Below are 21,283 nucleotides of genomic sequence, written 5' to 3'. Positions count from 1 at the left end.
CCCAGACAGACAGAGACACGAGCACAGAACAAAACAGCGGCTATTGGGCTGCTTAGCCAAGGAGAGATATTCAAATGGGGCCAGATTCTCCAAATCGTTTATTACTTTATACAGCACAGGACTTCTCATTGTTTTGAAATGCAATCTCTGTACAGTAGTAAGGAAAAGAGCAGGGCCGATAAATAATACAGGTTTTCTCTTCCAAGGAAAAAGAAGGTGACAGCAGTCTTGCTCTCCAAATGGAATTGTCTGCCTACAAAAAGGAAGGGCAATTCACACAGCTATTGCATAACATCTCCCAAGTCTCATCTATGAATTGGGGGGGGCCCTGCCAGAGGACATGGGGAGAACCCTAAGGCTGCCCAGAAAAGGAAAGCCCGGCCCCTGGAGCCCAGCTCGCTGAGGAACCCAAGCAGTAGACTGTAGGAGAGGGAAAGAACGGCCGCTGAGAGGCTATTACCACCTGGGCATGGCCCACACCTCGAGCTGAGAAGCTTCCAGCATCCTCAAGTCTCTCCAGGGCCTGGGCAGACAGGCAGTGAGAGCACACTGATGCTATAGGGCTAGGACTGGTTGGGGGTGGGGTGGGGGGCACCCCAGTATCTCGGCTGTTAAAAACGCAGATAGATATAGATATAGCAGCATCCTTGCCCGGAATCACTGGGCAGCTGCACTTGTTTTGCTCACCTAGGCTGGGCAGCCTGGCAAAGGGGCATTCACAGTACCCAGCAAAGGCATCCTGGGCACTGCCCTTTATTTATCAGCCATGGCACTGAATTGTACTTCGTTAATCCCCAGCCATCCGGAGTCGCAGAGTACTCGTCTGGAGGGGGAAGGGGGAGAATAGCCCAGACGGGTGTTTGCCTGGGGCAGCCAGCTTGGCCCCTGACTCAACAAGGGCTCTCTTCTATGTGACCGAGCTCGCTTTCTCTGGCAGCCAGGGGCTTCTCTTCTCGGCAGGGTGCAGAGCTCGCCGGGATCTCTCGAGTTCAGGCTCTAGATCTTTTTCATCTAGCAAAGGGCTTAGACACTCCCTCACTTTGTGCTGGGTGGGCAGGGCCCTGGGGTCCCATCACCTGCCCCTGCCGGGGGCCAAATACAACTTGGAAGAAGCCCTATCCTTTCGGGGGCAGTTGCAGCCGCAGCCGCAGCCGCAGCCACAGCCGCAGCCGCAGCAGCTAGGTTCTCCCTAGATCTCCCCACCCCACAGGGCAGAAGCAGAGTCGGGGCCACTTCCCTCCTAACAGGATTAGCCCCAGTTCAGAGGCGATGCCGCAGCTGCTCCTTTATGGGCCCTCATTGATATTCATAGAGGTACGCCTCTGTCGGGCTAACTCGGGCTGCTCGGCTTCTAAGCACCGATTCGGACCCAAGCCGTCCCGTTGCCCCTCTGCCGCCGCTGCCTCGGACCCAGGCCAGGACGGCTTCGAATTGCTTGGGGGCATACGTCAAGCACAGATGGTCAAACTGAGATCCAGGAGAAATGCTTGTGTGGCAAAGCGCGCGCACACACACACCTGCGGGGTCCGGGCGGGCCGGGGAGGAGGGGGATGGGGAGGACACAGGAACCCGGCAGTCGTTCGCATCAAACTCCAAAAACCTCTTTTTTTTTTTTAACCATTTGATTTGGTGGTGCTGTAAAAAATAATAAACACCGTCTGGATTTGAAGAATCCGCATAAGAGAATCTGGATTTATCCTCTAATTAATCTATGGATCATGAAATCTTGTTTCTTCTACGATTTCTGTGTTTCCACCTTTCTCTTTGCCGGTTCGCATTCCCACCCCCACCCCCACCTGCGCCACGTACACACCCCTCAGAAGCCTGGGAGACACAAGTATCCATTGTGGCATTCTTTGGTGGGGGCCCCTTGCTAATAATGCCTCTACCTTGCAAAGCGCCACCAATTCGCCCAGGAGGGGAATTGGGCCCCCGCCCACCAGCTCGCTATTGTTGTAATAATAATAATAAATAACAATAACAATAACCGCCTAGATACAAAAGGGAAAGTGCTATCAGTTGCTTTGGCATCCAGATCTTTGGAAACATCCAGATGACTGAGAAAACTGTTTCCTTTGCATCCAGCTTTTCGCTTCGGTGGAGCACAGACTCCAGGCTCTCTAATAGCCCCGCTCCTTCCCTCCTCCCCCTCTCTCCCCTCCCCCATTCCAGCTCAAACTCCCAGCCCTGCTTCTCCCTCCCGGGCACATCCCCTGCACCGGGACTGGGCAGCTGGCAGACCTGGCCCAAAGCTAGGCTCCGTCGCTGGTTACTAGGCTGCTGGGGCTCTGTACATTTTAATTTTTTTTGTTGTTGTTGTTGAAAGGAAACTATTCCTTCTCTTTCTCTATTTTTTTTTCTGCCATAACTTCGTGGAGACAGCTGTGCAAATTTTTGAAAGATAATTGCTTCTCTGCTTATCATCATTATGACAGAATGCAAACAGTAAACGACTGTCTTACAGCAAAGTGTCAGAGCCAGAGAACTGATCCCCTCGGGCTGGGACAAACCTTTTACTGCCTTCAGGGAAAAAAAAAAGCATTTAAGTAAACTTTATGCATTTGTAGACTCTTTTTTTTTCCGTAAAGCAGTTTGTCTAAACACAGAGACGTACAAACATCATCACCATCACCAAAACTGCACAACAAAGGGGGGGAGGGAGGCTCAGGTGCCGTTACCTGCAGTTGTAGGTCCTGATCTCCTTGTTGTCCCGCTTACATTTCACTGCCACGAAGATCATGGTGACGAAGAGGATGGCAGCGATAGATCCCAGGGCAATGATGAAAATCAGGGACAGATTAACAGAGCCTGCGGACTCTTGGGCATCGAGGGCCGGGGACAGATAGATTAAGACCAAGGCAGAGGCTGAGAGGGAGGTCTTGCCGTGGTCATGGGCGACCACGATAAGCTCGTAAGTGGTCTTGGAGCTGTCCCCGAAGGTGCGGGTGGTGCGGATTTCGCCGTTGGCTTGGTCGATCACGAAGAAGCCCCGGTCGCCCTCGGTCATGTCATAGGTGACCCTTCCATTCTCTCCCTCATCGTAGTCATCAGCCTTGACCACTGTCACTAGGTAGCCCACACCGGCGTTTCGGGGGATGTAGACTTCGGCGGTGCCGTTGACCAGGGGCGGCGCGGTGATGACCGGGGTATTGTCATTCACGTCGAGGACTATGACCCGGACGGTGGCATTGCTCTGCAGGGAAGGATTGCCCCCGTCCTTGGCCAACACCTTGAACTCGAAAGCCTTAGTCTGTTCGTGGTTGAAGGAGCGCAGGGCATAGATGTCCCCCGAGTTGGGGTTGATGGACACGTAGGTAAAGACAGGCATGTCTCGCACCTGCGAGGGCACGATCTGGTAGGAGACACTGCCGTTGAGGCCCAGGTCCGGGTCCCTGGCCGAGACCGAGAGCAGATAGGCCCCAGGGGTGTTATTCTCCTGCACTATGACTTGGTAGTAGGCCTTGGAGAAGTGCGGATGATTGTCGTTTTCGTCAGTGATCTTGACAGTGAAGGACTTGGTACTCTGCAGAGAGGGCACGCCGCCGTCGCGGGCCTGTATAGTGAGGTTGTACTGGTCCCGCTGCTCGCGGTCCAGGCGCCCGTCCACCAGGATGGTGGAGAAGCTCTCGTACTCCTGGAGGCGGAAGGGCACGTTGCCCAACAAGCGGCACTGCACACGACCGTTGACCCCCGAGTCTCGGTCGGACACCCGCACCAGCGCAATGACGTATCCCGGTGGGGCACTCTCACTCACCTCCACCAGCTCACTATTGACCGACAGCAGGTTGATGACCGGCGCGTTGTCATTGACGTCCAGCACGCTCACGGTGACCTTGCAGTGGGCCGGGATGGAATTGGGTCCCAAGTCCTTGGCCTGCACGTCCAGCTCGTACACGCGGCCCTGCTCGTAGTCGATGGCGCCGCTCACCGAGATCAGACCGCTGTGCGGGTCGATCTGGAAGAGGCCGCGAGCCTTCTCGTTGACAAAGCCGTAGAACGAGTAAACCACCTCGCCGTTGGTGCCCTCGTCAGGGTCAGAGGCGTTGAGGTGGATGACGGGTGTGTTAAGGGGCGCGTTCTCGGGGACACTCACCAAGTAGGTGGGCTCCGGGAACACCGGGTTGTTGTCGTTGGAGTCGATCACCTTGATGCTGAGCCCCACGGTGCCCATGCGCGGCGGGTCGCCACCGTCCAGGGCTGTGATGCGGTAGTTATAGTGGGCTTGGGTCTCACGGTCCAAGTTTTTCTCCACCACTAGCTCGGCGAAGCGGGAGCCGTCGCCGCGGGTCTTCACCTCCAGGCCAAAGAGGTCATTGGGCGTGATCTCGTAAGTTTGCACACCGAAGCTGCCCGAGTCCGGGTCGTAGGCGCCGTCCAGCGGGATGCGCGTGCCGGGGCTCGCGGTCTCGGAGATCTCCAGCTCTATCTGGGAGCTGGGGAAACTGGGCGTGTTGTCGTTCAGGTCCTTTATCTCCACCTTGACCACGCAGATCTCCATGGAGCTGGACATCACCTCCAGGGAGATCACGCATTTGGGGCTCTGGTGGCACAGCAGGTCCCGGTCGATTTTCTGTTTGGTGACCAACAACCCGGAGTTGGGGTTGATGTCCACCAAGTGGGGGGCCGAGTTGGAGACCACCCGGAAGGCGGGCTGCCGAGCGTCCAGCAGAAAGCCGGCTTCTCGGGCATCTTTGGCGACATTTGCAATCACTGTCCCCGCTCTCTGCTCCTCCTCTACTGAGTATTTTAAATTGATCAAGGATGCCGCCTGGGTCCACAGCAAAGCTTCGAGGAGGAGCATGGGGAAAAAAGAATCCATTTTTCTTGGCTCCGTGACTTCTCCTTTTCACGGGCTCCCTTTCACTTGGCTGGTTGGTCTGCCTGTTGATTTTTATTTTTGTTTCTATTTTGTTTGTCCTCTCTTTTTTTTTGGTGGTGGTGGGGGGAAAGCGAGGAGAAGAAGCCAAGAAGATTAGGTCCCACTGAGCAGGACCAAAAAGAATCAGGAGGCGAACCAAACGCCTGGGATGTGGAAAGGCTGGGAAAGACAGGGAGAGGAGACAGAAATAGTGCGAGAGCTAGCGCGCTGGCTCAGCTCTTCTCCTCGATCCCGACTGCCCAGCCAGTCAATTGCACCCCCGTTTCAGTTTTCTGCCGCTTTAAAGTTAGAGGCGATCAACAGCCCCCCAAATCGGAAGCGAGGAGAGGAAGGTTGGAGGCACAGGGGAGCACAGAGGTTTCTTCTGGCTGGTCCAAGGAACAGCCGAGGCAAAAACAGAAGTTACCGAAACAAATGAGAAGCTAAAACACAATCAAGAATACAAGCACAGAGCCCCGCGCGCACACACAGTCACTGTATAAGAGAATTAGATGTCTTTGCACCTGGCATGCGCAAATATCTTCGCCCCCTCCCCAAAAATGCACAAATCTTACTGCAGAAAACAGGCACACTTTAAACGCGTCCTTATGGCTTGGTCAGTCTGGATGCTGGTTTTGTTTTTAAGATAGATAAATAGATATATTTTGGTTAATGTCTGGAGAAGGGGAGGGGAGGAAAGCCGCGTCTGTGGCTGAGGTTGGCGGAAAGTCCTGCAGACGCTGGAGCTTCTCAGCTGCTCCTGGGTCCAGGGGCTCAGGTCAGCGGGCAGGGGAGAGGATGCGGAAGCGGCTGCTCTCGTTTGCAAAGGGATTTTTCCTACGCCCGTCGGTCCGTTTCCACCGACAGGAGGGCCGCCTGCAGGGAATCGCCCCCAACGAGTCAAAGGGCAGCGGGCTGCTGCGATCAGGCAATCAGAGTTACCACCGCCGCCCCCCGGCGCACACTCCCCCCACCACCTCAAGTTTTTGAGCCAACTGCCAGGGGATTTGCCCGAGGAAACAAAAGTCTCAGTTCTTTCAAATAGCTGGGGTGGGGGTAAGATGAGTAGGGGGATCGGAGAGGGAGGATGGAGAAGTCACAATGATATGGATTGGCACAGAATGTCTAAGATACCGCAGGTGTGGGCTCGCCTTCTACCTCAGGCTCCGGCGCGGTGGGTGCGAAATCGGCGCAGCTGCTGCTGGATCAAATCCCCCAGAGCTCACATCCTCCTCTCGCAGGCATCCGGTTCTACGCACGGCTGCCCCGACTAGGCTACCGCGGCTCGCTCCCTCCCTCGCTCGCTCTCGCAGCCAAAGTTTACTTCCAGGCCCGGGTTCCTTTCGTTCGTCTCTCTGCGGCTCTCGGAAAGGGCGCTTCCCCGCGCTCTCTAGATATCTGTGTGTGTGTGTGTGTGTGTGTGTGTGTGTGTGTGTGTGTGTGTGTGCGTGTGTGTGTGTGTGTGTGCGCGCGCGCGCGCGCGTGTGTGTCTGCGTATGTGTGAGGGAGCTGAAGATGCTGCTGGTACCCGGCGGTGAGATCTTTAAGTTCTCACAAAATCTCAGGCAGCCAGAATCCCTAGGACTAGCAGTTGGGGACCGTCTGCGGGTGCGTTTAAAAATCCCACCCCGGCACTGCCATGCATTTGCGCGTACGAGCTGTACTGCTGAAGGTTCTCCCCTCTCTCCCTCTCCCTCTCTCTCTCTTTCTCTCTGTCTCTACCACCTCGCCGATGCCGCCGCCGCCACTGCTGCCGCTGCCGCCGTCGCCTCCTCCTCCTCTGCTGCTCCTCCTCTCGTTGCCGCAAACTACTGGCCAAGGAATCTGGAGAGAGGGCTTGCTCTAGCCCGAGCTACGCCAGGCTGCAGCCAATCAGCAGACGGCAGAACGTGTTTCTGGCTAGAGGGGCGGGGCCGGCTCGCCGAAGGGGAGGAGCCAAGAGGGAGAAACTTACACACAGAGAAGTGGTACCCAAGCCGGGAGGGGCTAGGTTTGAGCGCCGCAGTTCACCCTCTGGATGAACCGCTCGCCGCCGCTTTCTTTGGCGATGCTGGGAAAAGATTTGGGGGAGATTGCATTTTCCCCATCATTTAATGAGACACCTCTCCTTCCGCTTCTCTATCTTTTCTCTTCTTCGCTCCCTTTTTCCTGGCTCTGTTGCTTCTCCACTTGAGGTGGGGGAAAACATCGGCGGGAGGGATGGGGGACGAGAGAGAGAGAGAGAGAGAGAGAGAGAGAGAGAGAGAGAGAGAGAGAGAGAGAGAGAGAGAGAGAGAGAGAGAGAGAGAGAGAGAGAGAGAGAGAGAGTCATTGATCTAGCTCGGGGGCTTCTGGGGTTTTTTGGGGTTTTTTTTTTTAGCTTGGATCTTCTTTATGGAGAGCTAGGGTTGGAAAGGGCTGTGATCTCTGAAAGCTTGGTTCTGCTGTTAGCCCCCCAACCCCCCTCCCATTACTTCCATTCCCCCCCACCCCAGCCAGGGCGAATGCGGAGATGCCAGTAACTAAAGCTCCACTCCTTGCTCCGTTCTCCCACTTGTTCGTCACCTAATGAAATACAAGTCGGGGGGCGTGGGGGAGCAGCTGCGCTCTTCGGGCTGCCATATGTGTATATGTGTGTCTGTGTATGAGTGTGGGGGGGTGTCTATATCCCCTTGCAATCTAGCTTCCTATAAATAAGCCGTGTTCCAACAAGTCGATGGAGCATAGGCCGGGGAAGACAAATCCAGTCTAGACCCTCGATCCCTCAGCAGAAGCATTGCTCTGCCTGTGTGCCCATCGCTTGGTCCTTGCCAGGGAAGTCCGGGCTCGGTCGGCGTGGGTAGCAGGCTCAGGGGCCCACTCCCCGCTGGGCGCGGAAGGACAGAGCTGGAATGGAGACCTAATGACATCAGTGCGCCCCAGTGAATGTGCCCCAATAAATGAAGGCGGCGGCGGCGGCCCGGCTCGGGGTGGGGGACCTCTTCATCATTGCTTAGGGACCTTAATTAAGGTCACTAGCTGTAGGAATAAAAAAAAACACTGGGGGGAAGAAGTTGTTTGTCCAACAGCAAGAGCAGGGTCTGGACGGGGCGGGGGGCGGGGGGACTTCTTCATCCTACCGAGACGCGGCTCTGAGCCTTGAACGCTGGCCCCCCAGAGCAAAGAGGAGGCTCGGTGGAACGTTCAGACAGCTAGGTGAGCAAACTCGTAATTAGCCCAGGCAAAAATCAGCCCAAGGTTTCGGCTCTGTAAGAAGGCTCACTTTCACCCTCAAAGGGACAATCCGAAAGCAAATTGGACACATCACCGGTTTTCTTAAAAACCTGCCATCTCCTAGCAGCCTGCCTCCCTCTGCTGCCTCCTCTCCTTTCCTCCCCTCCAGTGGCCCTGGTTCATCAGCCTCTCACAGTGGGGCGGGGAGGGAGAGGAAAGGACAAACGAAGCTCACTTCTCAGGAGATCTCTTCACCTCAGGGCGGAGACCCCCCCTCCCCCACAGCAGAGCACACGGTCGGCGTCGAACAGTCTGTCGTGGAGGGGTGCAGGGTCGAGGAGAAGCGAGGGGCTCTGGTGGGCACAACCTAGGGCAGGAAGTAGCTAACGCAGGAGCCACCAAGTGAAGGCGCCGGCGGGGAGCTCCCCCCTTGGATGGGTGGGTAGGGGCGCAGATTTCGGGCTGACAGCATCCTGGAAGTGGCCCAGGAAGCCTGGGAGCGGCAGGGCCCAAGGACCAGCAGAGCCATAGCGGGGGGAGCAGGGGCCCAGGGAAACCAACAGGACTGGAGGCCGGGAGGGGTGGGGACCAGCAAAGTGGGGAAGGAAAATAGCTCAATAACCAGCAGGGCCGAGGCTGGGGGATGGGAGTGAAGGGACAGCAGCGATTCTGGGCTCTGCAAAGCCGAGAGAGCTCTTTTTTTCCCTGGAGCGGAGTTACTTACCTTTGCTGAGAGTGGTTGGGAAGAAAGGGCATTTAGCAGTAATTAAAAAGGCCTCACCTCCGCCCCGCCCACCACCACCAAAACCTTTTCGGGGGGTCTAAGGGTGTGATCCCCTGACCCTGTTATTTCTGCGTTTAGCATCTCCCTAAAACTGGTCTGGGGCTCGCTCTCTCCGAACAGGACCGTTCGCAGCCTGCTAAAATGTTTGCATGCTCTGCATAGAGGCTTTTAGCCGTAAACTTTAAGGCGAGCTGTTCCCCTTTGAGTTAAAAAAAAGGATGATGCTGCTTCCTTGTGGCAAAGCCTGTCAGGAACCCGCTGATCGATAAAAGTAAACTGGCGCCTCCAGGATTTGATTGAGCTGGAGAAAATAGTCTGAATAGGAGTCCTGCCCATTAACAATCCCCCAGGTCAAGAAGCAATGGGAGAATTACTCAGGTAAAAAATGATTAACATTGCAGCTGGCCTTTAAAGAGATGCACACCCCCAGAGGAGGAGGAAGCCGCCCCTCTGCCCTCAGGGAGAGCTCAGAGAAGGGCTAGATTCGACCGTCTTCTCAAGACAACGTGGAGAATTCCATTCAAGTTCAATGTCCTTGCTATAGCACGCTGGCTGCAGAGACCCGCGGCGCCTCGGTTAAAGACCTGTGCCCTTCTCTACCCGCCCCTGCAGGGACGGAAAAGGGCTGTCGCCCAGTGCGCCCCTTCCCGAGAGTTCGATCATCAGCAGGGAGAGCCACTTGGCAAACCTGGGCCTAGGGACCCTCGGTCCCCAAAGAGGAGGCAGCGTGGATGGGGCGGGAGACTCAGTGATTTCATTTAGCTTCTCTGACACTCGCCGTGCCCCTCTACCCCCAGTCACTAAGCGGGTCTTAAGTAACAGCTGCCGAAGCAGCCGCCCCTCTCCCCTACCAAGTCCTTCCCGCTGAACCAAGGAACTCTGTCTGGATGTTGGCCATCTCTTCCCCCAGACTGGGGCGAGCGCGTTGACTGTCTTAGTAACCCAAAGCCCCTTCCTGATATTTTTTGCGTTTCTTCTCGGACCCAACACCGCCACTGGGCGTTTAAGGGACGCTGGCCCAAAGAAAGTTGTCTCATTTTCTGCTGTAGGTTTTGCTCGCTTGGGTCCGGGAGGAGGCGGGGGGCTCGGTGCTTCTTTCGAATCACAAGAGGGCCATCTAGCGACCTTACTGGGTATTAATTTTTGTTGGGTTTTTGGGATTTTGTTTTTTCCTCCAGCAGCAGCAGGAGACACAGGGCTCTCTGTCCACACTGCAGTGCTGAGAGCCCGGAGGAGGCCTCTGGGCGACGGCAGGTCTCTCCAGCCACTTGAGGCTGGGAGTGAAAATTAGAAAAGAGACTTTGGACTTGGAGATGTCAGCCATGCCACGAAAATAGTGCCGAATGCTAAAAAGGGCTTCATTGCAAGGGACTGAGCTCTCACTGCAATGAGTGGGAAGGGCCTGTTCAGTGTCCATAACTGCTTAGAAAACAGAAAGACCGAGAGATGACTCCACGGAGGATGGGGAGCACTAGCTCTGTGGAAGCACTTTTGGGGGAACCTTTTAAAACTCCTTGCCTTGGACCCCGACCTGGGTGGCCATCCACAATTGCTCTGCTCTCCACATTGCTGTAGCAGGCCCATGTCTGGGACTAACTGGGTTTTGCTGCATTTTGGAGGCCTCGCCCATACCCACCATGGATAAGCTAGAAGGGGAGGGGCGGGGGAGGGTTGGAAAGAAAGGGCAACTGTGAGGCAAGCCAGAATAGCCCTGAATTCCAATGCTGTACCTGTGGCTTGGGCAAATTGATTTGTGACTCAAAGCCTCCCTGTCCTCTTGGGTAAAATGGAGACAATGAGTCGTTCACTTGCTCTCTATCTCACCAGGGCAGCTTAAGGGCTGGGATTACTCTTCATGTCTGTCTTTGTATCCTGAGCACCTGGTGCCCAGGACAGAGGAGTAATTGAATAAAATACTTGTTGAATTGAATTTCACTGCCATCAGGTAAGGGCTTCTGTGGTGATGATCTGCATCAAGGCCAGTTATTGGAGAGCTTTGCACATTTCCAGCTAGACTGTCAGCTCCTTGGGGACAGCACTGTGTGCCTCTCGGTGCCTGCCACGAATCCAGGCACCCAGTAGCTGCTTCCTAAACGTCTAGGAGTGAATGAGAGTGAATGAATGAATGAATGAGATGGCAAGCAATTGCAGATTTTTTTTTCCTGGGCCCTGATTTCTTTCCAGGATCAGTGATACAAGAAAAGAGAATAAGAATTCAACAAACATTTACTGTATGTAGAATTTTGTGCTATAGGGTCTGGGGGGCACACTTTGCTCTTGAAGATTACTTGTCCCTTCTTCAAAGCACATCCTCACTTGAACCCAGTATTTCTGGATGTCAGGGAAATTTTTCTAATCCTCATTTATAGATGAGAAAATCAAGGTAAGAGAGGCTAATCAGCTTCCCAAGAGCGACCTTATCACCCCAAACCACTTCCCTTGTGATTTGGAGAGGCATTTAGGAAGAGCTAAGTTTGGCTCAGCATAATGCCCAAGGTACTAGTGGACATACATTTCACCACTAGGGGGCATTGCTGACTAAATGCCTAACGAAGCCTATTTCTGTGCTCACCCTCCTAGTGACACTCTCCACACAACACCAGAGGGCTCAGAGATGGTGATGCCACACTCTCCATGGCTCTAGTTCTGCACCTTTTGTGGGTGGCAGTATGTATGTGTGGATTTCTCCAACTAAAGCAGTGGGAAAACTCAGCCTCTCCCCCTTCTCTGCTGTGTTTCAGTGGCTTAACTGGATGGAGCTTTGGGGTTTGGGAGGGGGAGGGGAATACAGTCAAATAGCCAACTTGTGGCTCCTGCCCTCGAGGCGCTTCCAATCTAGCTGGGAAAAGATTTGGAGAAGCAAAGCAATTAATGCATATAAAAAACTGTCAATCAAATGCAACAGGCATTTGGAAAGGCAAGATCATACAGGATTGGGGGGACTCAAAGCGGTCTTACTAGAGGAGACTGGACTTAAGGGGGGTTTGAAGAATGAGTCAGGTCTGGATTGAGGAGGGAAGGAAAAGACAACATACTTCACCCCCAAATAAAAGAAACCCCATTTCTGTCTTGCTTCTGTCTCACTTCCCTACTTCAACCTGAATCCATCTAAACTCTGACAGATAAATAACAAAAACTTACCGCTGATGAACTTCAGTCCTGGCTTCCCATGTGGCTACAGAAATAGACTATGCTTCAGATTATCCTGCCCTCTACTAGAGCTGTCCAGAATTGCCAGGGGCTCATAGCAGTTTTGTAATTAAATGCTATTCAATCCAGGGAGAATGAAGGAATGAACAAGCATTTGTTAACTAATCACCTACTATGTGCCAGGCACTGTGCTGGGTGCTTAGGATATAATACAAAAGTAAGACGGCCCATGCCCTTAAGAAACTTACATTCTACTGTAACTGTGCCCAGAGCAAGAGGTGGAAGGTGGGATTGGGGGCAGGGCAAAGGCATGGTGGGAGGCTGAATAGCAAGATGTCTCAAGATGTCCAGAGTGGATGGATCTGAAGCATGGTCTGGGCCCCACTAGATAGCATCTACTAGGTGAGTCTGCTCAGACCCAGGACAGAGTTCCCAAGAAGAATAGGTTAACTCACCCAGGAAGGGAAGCATTGTCTGCGGTCCAGAAGAGGGGTAGCAGCAGGGCAGATGGTAAGATGTCTCATCTATCTGCATGGGTGGATGTACCACAGTTTGGGGCCAGCCAGGGAGCCAAGAGTTGCCTATTTTCCTTGGCCTTTGCTCCCTATTTTGTTTCTGTCTGAAGCAGTGGTGGGGAACCTGCGGCCTCAAGGCCACATGTGGCCCTCTAGGTCCTCAAGTGTGGCCCTTTGACTCCAAACTTCACAGGACAAATGTGGATTCAGGCCGCAGGCTGCCCATCCCTGAACTCTGAACCCTTGCTTCCTTCCCTAGAATCTCAGCCTTTGGTTGGCTTTGGGGTCAAGCAGATCTCCAAGTTAGCCCACCAAGAGAGCCCAGATGTGCAGTTAAATGGTGACAGTGCAGTCAGGGCAAAATACTGTGGCCAGGCCTTCTACCATTTTAGTAGAATTTCTACCAGCTGACCTGATCTTCTCCTGGGCCCTTTCATTCCCTAGCTCAACCTTCCCAGAGTCTTGGGAGCCCAGGAGCTCGTCCTCACTTCTCTCCACTCCTCCCAAAGGTACAAAGCTGCCATGGTCCTGGAAAGTGAGATTTCAGCCACCCTGGGTGCTTCCCTGGCCCTATCAGAACACCAATGACATTGCATAAGGGCAACCTTAGGCCTACCCAAAGGATTCAGAAGCTTTGTACAGACATGGTTGGCACTGGTCAGGGGGCCCATATGACTCCTCCACCCATCCCTGCCTTATGTCCATAAGTAGATACAGATAGGGATGCCCAGGAACAGCAGCAGAGAAAGGAGTAAGGATGAGGTGCTTCGACCCGCCTACATGAACTGGCTTCGTCTTCCTCAGCCCAGGGAGTGAGAAGATGAAGAAAGCATAAGCAATCATGAATATGAGGGTCATAGGCTCAAAGATTCAATTGGGAAGGGGCCTCAGGGCTCATCTAGTCCAATTCCCCCATTTTACAGGTGAGGAAGTTGAGAGCCACATACACCACAGGCCTAGTTTCAGGCCCTAACACGGGCACAGTTACAAAGGTAATAAAGTGCAGAGTGGGAATCTGAACTCAGGGCCTGGCACTTGAGCTTAAAGTGGAATTCAGAGAAGGAGTACTCTTTGTACTAAAGTGAACCATATGAACAGATACACAGTGAAGCAAGCAAGAAGCCAGACATTGTCACACACAATAATGTTAATCAAAAGAATAGGAAAATGATGCCTAATGCCTAGTTATCATGATGTCCAATTTGGCCTTCAGCAAAAAGATCTGACGCAGTACTGCCTCCTTTCCTCAGAGAAGTGGGGGACAACAGGGATGGAATGCTGCATGCTCTGTCCACACAAGGTGTCTGACTCTGCTGGTTTTCATTTGCTAGGGGAAGGGGAGAGTCTGTCTAGAAGTGACTACACCTTGAGGATTGCCTTCTATCCACTGCTATGTGTACAATGGTGTCTCCTGGTACAGGACATAAGCTTCTCATTTCTCTACCCCCAGTGCCTGACACAGAATGAGGGCTTATAGATGCCTGTTGATGGGTTGATTGGTTGCCATTCCTGATCTGCCCCTCTGCCAGCCTGGGAGGATCCCAGGCCCCACCACACCACCTGGCAGGCCTCCCTTGCCAGAGCCCTAACTACTCTTAGTGCTTACCCTTACCCTTTCGCCCAACATATGCATATCCTCAGTTCTATTTAATTAGCAGACACAGTTCAATAAACACACCTCTTCCCTGCATGGCAGTTCTGACCTGTGTGATGGTCAGATTGTGCCTTTAAGCCCACCTCCTTCTCACCACTTCCTTCCTTTTCACTGGGCTCCTCTCCCCATGGACACTGTCTTCTGGAGCACATACTGATGCCAACTGCCTGTCTGCCTATTTTGAAACAGCAAGCTTCCTCCTTCAAAGAGGCATCCCAATCCTCCCATAGCTATCTCCCTCATTCCAGGGAGGCTGGCAAGAGTGGCAATCCCAGAATCCCTGATGAAGCGATGGCCTTCTCAGCAGCAGAGGGAAAAGAAAGGCAGAGAAGCTGAGCGAGACAGGATCAGTGATGATACAAGCATGGAGGCATTTGGGAAGGGGGCAAGGGTGAGCTCACCTCTCTTCAACAACAAGCCAGCTACTGCCTTGCCCTGCCACTGCCCCCTCAATTACTCTCTCCTTGTAAGTTCCTCCTGCAGCTTCTTTGGGGGAGCCTCCAGAGAGCCCAACCAACCCCTCCACTGTAGCTCTGGAGTCTTAGAGACCCCTTCCCCAAAGATTCACCCAGACCAGAAATGCATAAAAGCAAGAGGCCAAAGATTTGGGTGTGGCCCACTCTATACAATGGAGAGTCAAAAGCTAACCCAAAGTCTGTGCAGAAGAATAGGGGAGCAGGAGCAGAGGGAGAGTCTGAGATGGTACCTGAGAGAACTCATCTACAATTCCATTAAATAAGCTCTGAAGTCCCTAGGATATAAAAAAGGACTGTGCTGGGTATTGGGGGGCTAAGTCAAACCAGGACAGTTCTATGAGACAACATAAGCCAAGAATTTCATGGGGGGGGGGCGTTGCTAGAGAATCCCTAGATGTCTGGTCTACACCAGAAGCCTCCTTCTTGATCTGAGTTGTCATCTCCCCTCCGACAGTTAGCTGCATGATCCTGGACAAGTCACTTTTTCATAATCTCTTTTTTTCATTTTAAATATTCATTTTCATATTTTAAGTTCCAAATTCTCTCCCTCCCTCCAGCCTCTCTCCAACCCATTAAGAAGGCAAGCAATATACCTATTAAACATGTGAAGTCATGCAAAACCTATTTCCATATTAACCATGTTGAAAAAAAAAAGAAAGTGAAAAAAACATATACCTCAATCTGTACTCAAAGTTCATTGGTCTCTCTCTCTCTCTTTGGAGGTAGAGAGCTTTTGTCTTCATGAGCTGGACATGTCACTTAACCTCACTTAGCCTCAATCTCCTCATCTGTAAAATGGAGATAATAAAGGTAACCACCTTGGAGGGTAGTTGTGAGGATCAAATGGGACGCTATATTTAAAGCACTTTGCGAATGTTAGCTGCTATGATTATGATTATGATTCCCAACCTTCAAGTACAGGGTGTAGAAGTTTCCAGAAATGGAAGAGTAGGTGGCATTAGGCAAAAAGACAGGCCATGCCGAGGGGCCAGAGCAGTGGTAACCTGATGCAAATGAGTCTTCCAGGCTCTAGGCCCCTGGGATCCTGCTCTTTCTCATACTTCCAGATTTGGAGGGGAGGAAGCTGCCTTCTGATGGACAGTGAAACACACCACTCTGATCAAAAACATTTCTACCAGCCTGAAATGCCCACCAAAGGTGATATTCTTTAAAGGCATTTCAATTGGATTGCAGCTGACATAATTCCCAAGTGGTGTAACACATTGGCAGGGATTCCTTGATTTTATTAATCCATTTGCAGTGGTCCCAATGGGACCCCATCAGGCCTTGAGGGAAGAGATCTCAGCAGTCAAGTTTCAATGGGAACATGGAAATATCAACAAAATATAGAGGAAATGAGGTGTGGGGGGGAGGCACTGAAGAAGCCGTGGAGGGGCCTAAAGACAATCTTCTTACTTAAGAATTTTGATAAAGACATGGCTGGAAGCACTGCCTGCCCTTCCAGAGTGCCATGCTCCTTTTTTCTTTTTTTTTCTTTTTCTTTTCTTTCTTTCTTTCTTTTTTTTTTTTGTAAGGCAATTGGGGTTAAGTGACTTGCCCCAAGTCACACACATGTCTGAGGCCAGATTTGAACTCAGGTCCTCCTGATTCCAGAGCTGGTGCTCTACCTCCTATGCCACCTAGCTGCCCCTGCCATGCCCTTTTTAAAGAGAGGAGTGGAGAGTGGGGTGGGGGAGAGGTTGCATTGTGGGCACCCACTGAGTCTTCTTAAGGCCTAACTCAATCGGCTTTAAACAACCACCCAAGTCAGAACAACTAGAACAGAGCAGACCTTTTTTGTGCCTCAGTTTCCCCATCTACAAAATATCAAGAAATGAAAAATACGCAGAAATGTTGGGGGAAAATGTTGGTAATGTTGACAGAGAGAGTATAAAGTAAATAGAACCAAGGAAAAGCTGGAATGAATTTGACACTCTGCTATGATAGGAAAGGGAAAGGTCTATCCCCATTGCACCAGGTACAAGGGCCGTCATCAGCAGAAGTGGCCAAAAGAAAGCTCCTATAAGCTTGTAAGTCCCAGATTTCCCGTTGCTTAGACGCTTCTCCTAGAGTTCAGACAATTAAAGGGCCTCAGCCAGATCCTAGGTGTGGCCACCACAAAATCTCTGGGCAATCTCGCAGACTGGCACAGCCAAGATCCTGGGAACTCAAGGGTCCGCTAATGTCAGCTTAAGAAGATACTGAGAGACAAGCTGTCACCATGAAGAGGTACCTGTTTGACAGTTGCCATTACATTACCTGGGTGAGCAATGTAAGTACCGAAGGCATGTCATGTATGCCACAACAGCACAACCCCCACTGGCTGTTCAGGTTGACAAGCCTTGGGGCACTGGAGAGCCAGTTCCCAGAAGCCACCAAAAAAAAGCCATTGAGGATGTGCCTCATTTGAATGAGAAGGGAACAACGGCTGAGCAGCCCCAGGGAGAGCCCACCAAGGGCACAGGCCAGGCTTGGGTGGGGGCTGCTTGATCAGTACAGCTTTCCTCCAGTTGGAACCAGCATGCTCCCGTTGCCCAAATCTGTTTCTTCCAAGAAGCAGCTGGATTGGTAGTATACCTTCCAGCCAAGAGCACAGAAAACAGAGACATCAGTACCCATGCAATAGTGACCCGGAGACAGCAGCCTTGGCCCGGAGGGATCAGATTAAAAGCCCAGATGCTAAGGATGGGATGGTAGAAAAGATAACAATCTGAGAGGGAAGCATACCTAGCTGGGGGTGGGGGCAGGCAGTGCTCTCTGCTGCCCAGTGTAACTGAAGAAAGCCTTCACTGCCCACCGTGCAGTTTAATGTGGGGAACTGGCCAGCGGTTCTGGGAGGCTGCACCGATGAGAATGGACAGGCTGATCACTCAAAATTAGATCCATCAACGCCTTGAGTGCAGTCCCAGCCAAATGATCAAAGCCAAACAGATCAATGCCTCTCAAGACTCGAGCTGGACCAGCAGGGGTCACATGGGAGCCCCCAGCCCTTTTCAGCCTCCCACCCAAATCACCAGCTGTATGTACTTTCTTGAAATGGCTGGCTCAAGCAGCCCAGGAGCAGGGCTGCAGTGGCCTGGCCGAGACAAAGGAGGCAGGGTGAGGTACTCTGTAAAAACAGGAAGGCGTTTGAGCAACTGGCATGGGAGGTCTGGAGAGCCATTGTGCTCTGGGGATCCATCTGCTGGGGCCCACAGGGCAGCCCAGTACTGTACATCACACCCCAGCAAGGGCTCCGATTACACACCCAGGGTCAATGGCAGGGTAATGCAGGAAGAAAGGATAGAGAAGAAAAACTCTAGCTCTACTTAGCCTGGAGCTAAGGGAGAAGGGCTGGGCCTGAATTATTCAGTCTAAGGAGGATGTGGTGGGAGCCTTCTGGTTCTTGGTACCAGACTGGGGAGGGGGTGGGGGGTGGGAACCAGAAAGAATGAAAGGAAAGGAAAATAAAGGTAGAATCAAAATCCGTGTGTAGCTTCTTAATCAGCCTGGTATTTGTGACTAGGAGAGGCTATTGAGATAAGGAGAGTGACTGGATGGTTACGGGTCTGAATAATTTTATAGCTATTAATAATTTTGTTAGTCATGCAATCTAAGCAAATGCTAGCAAGGTAATCAAATTGCATGCTTGATTGCAGAGATCAGGGTATATTCATTCACATGGCAAGCCAAGTTCCAGACCCTCTTCTCCAGATCCACTTCCTCAACCATATATCCACACATATATGTGTGTGTCTATGTATATAGACACACACATATGTAGACACATGTATGTATGTGTGTATGTATGTAAATACATATGTATGTATGCATGCACACATGTGTATGTGAAAAGGAAAGGAAGAAAAAGGGGAGGGGAAGGAGGGAAGGAAGGAAGGAGAAATAAAAATTTAAAAAAGGACAAAAGAATGAAGAAAGAGGATTGAGGGCATGCTAGATTGAAGATCCTTTGACCCCACTGAAGTAAACTCTGACAGAGGCACAGTGATCTCCCTGCACATATTAGGAGATTCACAGCTATTTCTCGCTTCCTCCATAATCAGGGCCCTGAATATACTTAGTGGGCCATGAACCTGTTCCAATATAGCAGTGGATTTTTCTACCCAAGGAGAGTAAAATAAAGATGCCTAATTTAGTCCCCCTTTCCCCGAGAAATAAATAGCTGTCACACGTCCAGATCAGCAGAGGGCTCACGAACAGCTTTGGGCCATAGAGATCGATGCAATGCACTCCTCCTTAGAGAGAGTGAGCTGAATACAGTTGAAGTGAAGCTGCCCTAGGCTGGGAGGCCCATTGGTCAGGAACTCTTCAGAGACTCCCAGGCTTCCTGGTCAGTGGTGTAGGCTGTCGGGTCCTCACCAACCACTGTGGCAAACAGAAATCAATTGGGATATGCTATGCAATGACACTTTGACAATTCACACTTCACAGTAAGATCAGTGAACCTTTCCAGGGTCTAAGGATATAAAATTATATTTGACCTGGCCATGACCCCCTTACAACAAGGTGACCAACGATAATAATAACAATAATTAAATAAAACCTTCCAAGTGAAAAGTGCCTTAAAGTTGTGGTTCTATGAGATGGGTGCTGTTATTATCTCCATTTTACAGATGAAGAGACTGAGGCTGAGAGAGGTAACATAACTTGCCCCGGATCATATCACTCACAAGTGCAGAGGTGAGATTTGAATAAGCCAATCAACAAGCATTTTTGAGGCTCCAGCTACATGCCAAACAGTATGCTAGAGGCAAAGGGGGTCCAAGGACAAAAGTAAAACCAGGCCCTGACCTCCCACGAGGGAGACAATCCATGCGCACATAGATACATACAATCCACCCACAGCATAACCTTGGGGGTGAAGGTGCTAGAGAAGGGAGGGAGAAGGGCACAGGAAGAGGGCCCAGCGTGTGGTGTTGGGGAAAACCAAAAGGGGAGATTTGGCTGCATGGATGAAAGGGATTCATGTATAATAAATATGGGAAGGTAGGTGGGAGTCAGCTGGTGACAGAGAAACTTATATTTGATCCTAGAAGTAACTTAGAGCCACTGGACTCTATTGAGGAGGAGGAGGAGGAGGAGGAGGGTGACCTGATTGGCCTTGGGCTTTAGGAAAATCTCTTTGCTGGCTGGCTGGAGGATGGACAGGAGGCAGGCAGGCCACCCAGCAGGCTTTTGCTATAGTTCAAGTGAGGAATATTGAAGGCTGTATGCACGGAGAAAGGGGGATGTAAGGAAGAGATGCAGACATAGAAATGTAAAGGTTTGACTCCTGGTGGTGGAAATGAGAGTGGGCGGCCCAGGATAACTCTGAGGTTATGAACCTGGGGCAATGGAAGGATGGTGGCACTCTTGACTAAAATGGGAAGTTCAGAGAAGGGTTGGATTTGTTTGGGGCAGGGTTGGGAGGAGAAGGAAGATAACAATTCTGTTTGGAAGACGCTGAGTTTGAGATGCCCATGGCACCTACCGTTCCAAATGCTTGACAGGTGGTTGGTGACATGGGACTGAAGCTTAGGGGAGGGACTGGGGCCAGATCTAGGAATCATCTGCATAGAGATGATCATTGAACCCATGGCAGCTGATGAGATCACCAAGAGAAACAATATAGACTCAGAGGGGGAAGAGAAGAGGGCCCTGGGCAGAGCCTTGGAGAGCACCCATGGTTAGCATGTCTAGTAAGAATGGGCATCCTGGAGGGGTCTAGAGCTATTAAAACTGAATTCTCCTGGGGTCTCCCCCACTGCCAACACTATCCCATCCCATGGGAGCTATAGTCCATTCTAGGCCTGTGATTAATTACTCTTGAGGCTTTCCTTTGACATAATGAAAATGAAATGTCGTTTCTAAGGGATGCCAGATGGCAAAGCTAAAAACTAAACTTCTCTACATGGATGCAAAGAATCTGTCTTTGATGGCAGCAATAGGCGAATGAAAGCTCATTCCCAGCTACTCTAGATGAGGGAGCATTAGGCCGATTGTGTGATTAGGCCAGCTCTGAGGCCAGGGACTCCTTTGAAAGGGGTTCAGTTGTAACTGTGTCTCTGCTTATTGATAAAATGGTCAACTCTATCCTTACTGAGAACCACAGAAGCACAGAATTCTTGGGACGAATGGAAAGCCAGCTTCCATCTAGTCTACTCTCTAAGCCCAGCCCCCAAAGATTTCCCACTACAACGTACCTGACAAGTGGTTGCCTAGCCTTGACGTGATGACTTCCAGTGTGGAGATGGTGGGATAAGGGGGGACCCAGGACCTTTGAGGCAGCCCACTCCATTTGGGGAGAACTCACGTCTAGGAAGGTTTCTCTACCCTCAAACCCCAATTTGCCTCTCCGCAACTTGCCCCAGTAGTCCTGGTTCTGTCTTGGGGGTCAAGGCAAGCAAAGCCAATTCCTTCCCATCTGTGCCAGCCCTTCCAATACTTGAAGAGCCCCTACCACAGGGAAGATCTTTGATCAAGACCTGAATTCAGCTGTTCCACCAACACTTGCAACCAATTCTACCAAAAGGGCTATGACTTGGGTCACCAAAACTGGGAACTGGTGGCTCATGGAAGGCCAGAGCCTGGAAGGTCATATGGGTACCCTAGGAGTGTGAGTGTAAGTAGGAGTGAGTAGGAGGACAGAGCTGCTCACTTGTCTTCAGATACCTC

General features: G+C 51.7%; 1 protein-coding gene across 5 annotated transcripts in view; it reads right to left on the bottom strand.

Moving 5' to 3' along the window:
* Window positions 1-6,733, bottom strand: part of PCDH19 (protocadherin 19) — a 114,648-nt gene extending 107,915 nt beyond the window's left edge. For 2 of the 5 annotated variants that reach the window (XM_020963454.2, XM_020963455.2), the window contains exon 1: window positions 2,679-6,732. In XM_020963454.2, coding sequence (XP_020819113.1) covers window positions 2,679-4,819 — 2,141 coding nt within the window. In that variant the 5' untranslated portion in view covers window positions 4,820-6,732. Of the gene's footprint in view, window positions 1-2,678 lie in introns of all 5 variants that reach the window. The other 3 variants (XM_020963457.2, XM_020963458.2, XM_020963456.2) reach the window with 2 other exon arrangements.
* Between the last annotated feature and the right edge of the window lie 14,550 nt (window positions 6,734-21,283).

Source organism: Phascolarctos cinereus, unplaced genomic scaffold (genome assembly GCF_003287225.1).
Source record: "Phascolarctos cinereus isolate Bilbo 61053 unplaced genomic scaffold, phaCin_HiC Scaffold_8;HRSCAF=390, whole genome shotgun sequence".
Classification (NCBI taxonomy): Eukaryota; Metazoa; Chordata; class Mammalia; order Diprotodontia; family Phascolarctidae; genus Phascolarctos; species Phascolarctos cinereus.
The sequence above is the reverse complement of the archived record's forward strand: the minus strand, read 5'-3'. Positions and strand labels throughout refer to the sequence as shown.